Source organism: Rutidosis leptorrhynchoides, chromosome 11 (genome assembly GCF_046630445.1).
Source record: "Rutidosis leptorrhynchoides isolate AG116_Rl617_1_P2 chromosome 11, CSIRO_AGI_Rlap_v1, whole genome shotgun sequence".
Taxonomy (NCBI): domain Eukaryota; kingdom Viridiplantae; phylum Streptophyta; class Magnoliopsida; order Asterales; family Asteraceae; genus Rutidosis; species Rutidosis leptorrhynchoides.
In genome coordinates, this window is record NC_092343.1 from 292,200,452 (window position 1) to 292,206,639 (window position 6,188).

At 36.4% G+C, this 6,188-nt stretch overlaps 1 protein-coding gene and 1 long non-coding RNA gene across 4 annotated transcripts; one reads left to right on the forward strand and one right to left on the reverse strand.

Moving 5' to 3' along the window:
• Positions 1–204: 204 nt before the first annotated feature.
• LOC139876960 (uncharacterized) lies at positions 205–2,516 on the reverse strand. 3 transcript variants are annotated; one of them, XR_011768385.1, is made up of 6 exons: positions 2,469–2,516; positions 1,950–2,042; positions 1,122–1,256; positions 718–905; positions 417–629; positions 205–315 (listed from the first exon to the last, which is right to left on the reverse strand). It is a non-coding gene; the product is annotated as an uncharacterized lncRNA (long non-coding RNA). The 3 variants fall into 3 exon arrangements; XR_011768383.1 differs by having other exon boundaries at positions 718–1,256; XR_011768384.1 differs by lacking the exons at positions 1,950–2,042; positions 2,469–2,516 and adding an exon at positions 1,257–1,357 and having other exon boundaries at positions 718–1,157.
• A 1,783-nt stretch (positions 2,517–4,299) lies between these two features.
• LOC139875575 (uncharacterized) lies at positions 4,300–5,455 on the forward strand. Its single transcript, XM_071862904.1, has 2 exons — positions 4,300–4,716; positions 4,808–5,455. Exons 1-2 carry the CDS (start codon positions 4,300–4,302, stop codon positions 5,453–5,455), a joined length of 1,065 nt encoding a protein of 354 aa, XP_071719005.1.
• The last annotated feature ends 733 nt before the right edge of the window (positions 5,456–6,188 follow it).

Here is a 6,188-nt window from a genome sequence, read left to right on the forward strand (position 1 = left end):
AACTTAAGTTGTACATAAACTTTGTATTAATCTAAATTTTACACAATCAGTTCAATCTGACATTACTCTGATTTAAAGGATGAAAACTGTTAGTTACAAAAGGGGCAGGAGAAACAGACCGTCATCAAAACCTTTCAGTCTCCTTTAAAGTCACTGTGAATCGAAAACATAACACCAAAGTATATAGTTAGGGATTTTTTACTTACAGTTAAGGTAAATTAGGTTCTTTGTTAACCACAATTGTTGCTGAATTTGAGCCTAGTTGACCCATTCCTTAATTCTTTCTCAAAATTGTGTTCGTTTGTTACAGCGAGTCTGTAACAAATTGAAAGATGTCAGGACATAGTCATTAATGAAATCGAGTGGTTGTTAGTACTTTTTTAATGTTTTTCTGTTCAGATAATTTTGATGCTGACCTGGTGAAGCTGTGGCCTGTGATGTTGTTGCTATCTGTTGTGTTTTTACGGTTGCTTCTTTTGGTGGGTGATGCTGATTTCAAGTATGTGTCGCGTTCATTCTAGTTCTTTGACTTGAGGTGGTATTTCTTTTTTGTCATGATTTCCAAAATACTTCAGTAACATTCGAACTGGAAGTTGGTTGATTCAAAGCAACGTTACGAAGTGCAACATCTACAATTCATGACAAAATAATCAGAAAGAGAAAAACCAAATAATAGCAGAGCGAAAATATAATTCTAAAATAATAAGAGCAACATACCTACTCGATTATGCGACGGAGTCAAATGCGAGCTAATATCATCACGGAAAGTGGCCTGACCGGATTTAGAGGAACCCACACAGCTACATCTATTGGTCTGATTACCATCTCTAAATATGGACTTATTTGCTATTTTTTGCCTTTTTCTCATGGAATTTGACTCCAAAGCATCACTCACGCCATCGAACCTCATACAGATTAAACATAAACATACAAAAACAATCATAACCTCATACAGATTATTAATAATAGCGTGTAAAGAAATACATAATCAATACCAAAAATTGGTTGAACAATCTATATACGTAAAGTAAAATAACAACTAAGTCTTTCAATAAACACAATCATATTCAACAATCATAGTTAGAAATACAGAATAAAAGCAACATAAAAATACAATGTACCCGCTTATAGTCGACAATACACAAAACGTGAAACCACTGAAGTACGAACAGAAGAGCAGCGGCAATTAGTAGACGTAATTGAAATAGTTAAATAGCCAACAAAACACGCTTCATATATATGATCGAACTATTCACCTGAGGAGCAAGAATAACCTCCACGGTCAGTTACGTACTACACTCTATCTCCAGGCTCGATACTGTTTTATGTTATGTCCTATATATATATATATATATATATTTAAATCAAAGTACAAAATCTTTACTGTGCATTAACACGTCACTTTTACATGTAAAATCCTATCCTATCCTATAAAATAAATAAATAAATTTACTATAGAAGCAGCTAAAAGTCACTATGAACTAAAAGTCACTATGAAGTGCTGAGTTGACTTAGTATTGACTAAAGGTACAATAAGAAGTAAGCAAATATGGGAATGGGTCCAAATTTGGTGGCTGTGAAACCTTGTAGAAAATTTAAGTTGACCAGTGCACCTTCTAATGATAATACTTTAAATAAACAGTTGATGACCCATATTGATTTGTTTAGTGTCAATTTCAACCCATTTTCAATTTGAAAATGTGTTAACAACCCTTAACCAAACAACTGTAATCCTTAAAGCTAACCAAAAGTTGAAAAATAACTCACACACAATGCAGCAAACTACCAATGACGTGTTTATAGCTTTTGAGGTTGCAAAAAAAAACATGCTATGTCAAAAACATTTCTAAGAGGCCCCAAGTAGGATAAACAATAGAAAAGCAGGATGTTTGATATACAATTACAATACAAACTGATTTAAAAAAGCTAAATATCATGTTTAAACTCACCGTTGTTATTTCGAACCCACCATGAACTGCCTTCATAACTGGTTCTCTAAAATGCACATTAGCTAAATCTGCAACATTACTCTAATCTCGTACCTGAAAACACAGTTAACAGAATTAAAGATGTTCATCATGTACTTCATTCAAAAAGAGTGAAAAAAGCCAAATTAATAAACCATATCATAGAAATCAGTATGTAGCAACCCTGAATTTAAACAACTGAAAATATCATTCCTTCAAAAACTAAATTGAAGAAGAAACGTAAGGTAATTTTAACGTAACCAAATACAACCGAGACCTAATTTAACAATACGTGAAAAGAAAAGATCAGAAAGAGTGAAAAAAGCCAAATTAAGCTTATTTTTTTAAAAAAAAATATAAGAGAGAGCCTCAATTTTAGAATGTAAAAATAAAAATAAGTACTTCCATAACAACTATTAAGAAGAAAGACACATAATTTTTAGGGTTCATAAAACCTAATTTGAAATTAACTACTCACTGAAATAATTACATGAAGCATACCTTTTTATCTTACAGTAGGGCTTAATTCCTGGAGATGCAAGCCTCAACTTATTTCTGGTTCACCCTTTTTATCTTACAGTAGGGCTTAATACCCGTGAGATCGAAAACCCATTTAACTAGCTAGTAACTAAATAGGGATATAACGGGTCTGGTTCGGGTTTGAGATGTGTTATTTTTATCGGGTTCGGGTATGGGATTACCTAAATCCACTTTTTTCTTCCTATGGTAGAAAGTCGTGGTTCGGTGTTGGTCAGGTGTTTCGATATGGTTCAGTGGTTCAATTGTCCAATAAAAATTCTATTCTCGGGTGGTAGTCCGATTATGAGATAGTGGTCGGTGTTTTCCGATGCTCTTGTGGATTCTTTTTGTGAGATGGACGGAGTAATAAATATACTTGGTATATGATATTATAAATATGGATAAGATCGCTCAGGACGCTCGTCACCTAGGGGTTTTTATCGCTAGTGGGGATTCAATGTGATTGTCGCTAGAGATGTTTCCTTTGTGAACCGAAAAAAATATGGATAAGAGTAGTAATATATAAAAATTTATAATCAAATCACAATTGAACCACCATAAGGATCAACTGAACACCACCTAATCATTACAGGAATAACGGACACCCGATGTTGCATACTCTAGCATTAACTGTTGAACCATTCAGAGTTAAAACATTATATTAATCATCAACCATCTTGTCATCACCTTGCTGATTTGGAAGATTTAGAGTTGTTATTAGACTCGCTAGTTATGAATGATCATCCAGATTCATGGTTTAGGGTTTAGGGTTTAGCTAAGGTTTAGGGTCTAGGGTTTAGAGTTTAGGGTCTAAGGTTTAGGGTCTAGGGTTTAGGGTCCATGGTTTAGTGTTTAAGGTATAAGGTTTAGGGTTTATGATATAGGGTATAGTGTTTAGGGATTAGGGTTTAGGGTCTAGGGTTTAGGGTTTATGGTTTATGATTTAGAGTTTATGGTTTAGGGTTTAAGGTTTAACTGATTATTTTAATATTTTTTATGATTCCGTCCAACGGACGGGCTCATAAATCTATTTATTTTTAGTTCATGCATATTTGTATCCACGATGTCAATTGGTGGAATATTGTTCGGATAGAATATTTTTAATTCATCCAGATATGTATCCAAATTTGTATTCATATATCCATTATCTGGCTTAAGTTCATCGAGAACATGAGGGGAGTTAACGGGTTCACATTAACGGATGAAGACGATGAGAGTCTTCCGGTCAGTAACGGGCCCATTTTTTGATGATTTGGTGAAAATATGTTATGAATAACAACTATTCAGTTTGAAATCTTGCGACTACAACCAACAAACTAAGACATCCAAAATAAAACCCTACCTTAACACAAGAAGTTACAACAAACAACACATATATAATACGGACACATATATCCACCAAACTATAAGACTTAATATAAACATTATGTACAAATATAATGTAATGTACTGTTGTAATTATCTAGTATTAGTCCTTAGTCATATAACAGAATAGATATTGCTAGTCAATAGGAATGTCCTGTATAATAGCATTTGTAGTTATCATGATCCATGTATATCGGTTGTATATTTGTTATGCATGCGTGTATATAAGCAGAGCACAGATTAATAAACATTTAAGGATTACCTTCCTTTATGGTATCAGACGCCTCCCTATTCTCTTAAAACCTAGTTCGAGTATTCCTGTTTCTGCACAATCTTCACCCTACGATCCAATCATCACCATCATCAACATCAACATGTCTGATTCCTCAAAAATTCACCCTGCTGTTACAGTCAATAACATCAAAAATTTCATACCATAACCCTAGAGATGGAGAAAAGCCAATACTCGTTTTGGTCTGGTCTTTTCAAGAACCATTGTCGAGCATACGAAGTTCTTGAGCATATTATTCCGGCAACCTCTGATGATTCCTCTTCCACCTCACCACCTACACGCACTGCTTCTTGGGGACGATTAGATGCAATCGTTCTCCAATGGATTTACGGTACAATATCTCTTGATCTTATGCGTACCGTTTATAAAGAGGATTCCACCGCCCAACAAGCTTGGGATCGTTTAAAAGGACTTTTTCAAGATAATAAGAACTCTCGTCATGTTCATCTTCAACACCAATTCGTCAATACTCGCCTCGAAAATTTTCCAGATGCTTCATCTTACTGCCAGGAGCTCAAGATACTTGCTGACCAAATTGGTACAGTCGGACCGGCTGTTGAAGAAGACCGATTGGTTTTACAATTGGTCACCGGACTTAGTGATTCTTATGCTAGTCTTCGCTCGATTATCTCCCACAGAGAACGACTTCCATCTTTCTATGAAGCCCGCTCAATGCTCATCCTTGAAGAAGCTCAAAATCAACAACTTGCAACACAAGCTGGCTTCTGCATCAGCGAAGGCTCTTGTTTCATCCGGACCTCCAAATCCATCACCATCTCCGGCACAATCGAATCGACAATTGAATAACAGGGGTAGAGGATCTTATCGTGGTGGTAATAATAGGGGTAGATCTAATCGTGGTAGAGGCAGAGGTTATCAAGGTCACAATTCACAATCTGGATCGGGTCATCACCAATTTCAGACACAACCATGGGTTTACGGGCCTTGGGCTTGGGCAAATACACAATGGGCTCCCCCTTGTCCATTCCCAGCTACACCTTGGTCTCGTCCACAGAATCCACAACCCGGTTTATTGGGCCCTCGGCCCACAGCTAATTATGCTCAATCTGTGGCTTCTCAGCCTACTGATCTCGAGGCTGCCATGCACACCATGACTCTAAATCCGCCCGATGATAACTGGTATTTGGATACGGGTGCTACTTCCCACATGACCAACAACCAAGGTAACTTCTTATTTTATTACCCGTCAACAATGGCTAAACGTATTATTGTAGGTAATGGTAACGGCTTGCCAATACATGGGTTCGGTCATTCCACCTTAAACATTCCACCCTCGACCAACTTACACTAAAAAAATGTCCTACACTCACCTCCCTTAATTAAAAATTTAATTTCAGTACGTCGCCTTGCTATTGATAATATGTAACAACCCAAACCAAACCACAATCGAACCCGCGGAAAATTATCACACACAAAAAAAAAATTTGTTTGATCAGCAAGTGGCGCGGCGCGCCACTGACCTGCGCGGCGCTCCAAACCGGCCTGTCCAACTTTTCCATTTTTGCGAAAAAGATCGGCCACTTTCCGACATAATTAGACAAAACGCTTTTAACAACATATTCAAATATGTAAAACTAACACGATTCAAACATAAAATAAGTTTTACAAAGCGGGGCCCACATTGGCTGTTTTACGAGTTTCATACAAAAGTTTGAGTTTCGACCACATTAGTTTAATTTCCAAACGACACTACGAGCATGGTGTTTGGGGTTAAACTACCCAAGTCTCGGTCAAACTCCAAAAGCTAACACATCCAAAAAGCGTCCCCTAACAACAAAACGGGATCTCTATTCCAAGATAATGCCCTTACCCTTGTCCACACCGGAGCCTATAAAAAGATAAACAACGAGAGGGTAAGCAAAGCTTAGTGAATAGAATAAATATATATACATGTATATAAGACTTACCTACTCGCATCCACGATATCATACAACGCATACAAACGCAAAACGTCTTGATAAACAAGCTAGTATCATCAAATCGTACAACTAGCAACATTAATAGCATAATAATCATAACATTAA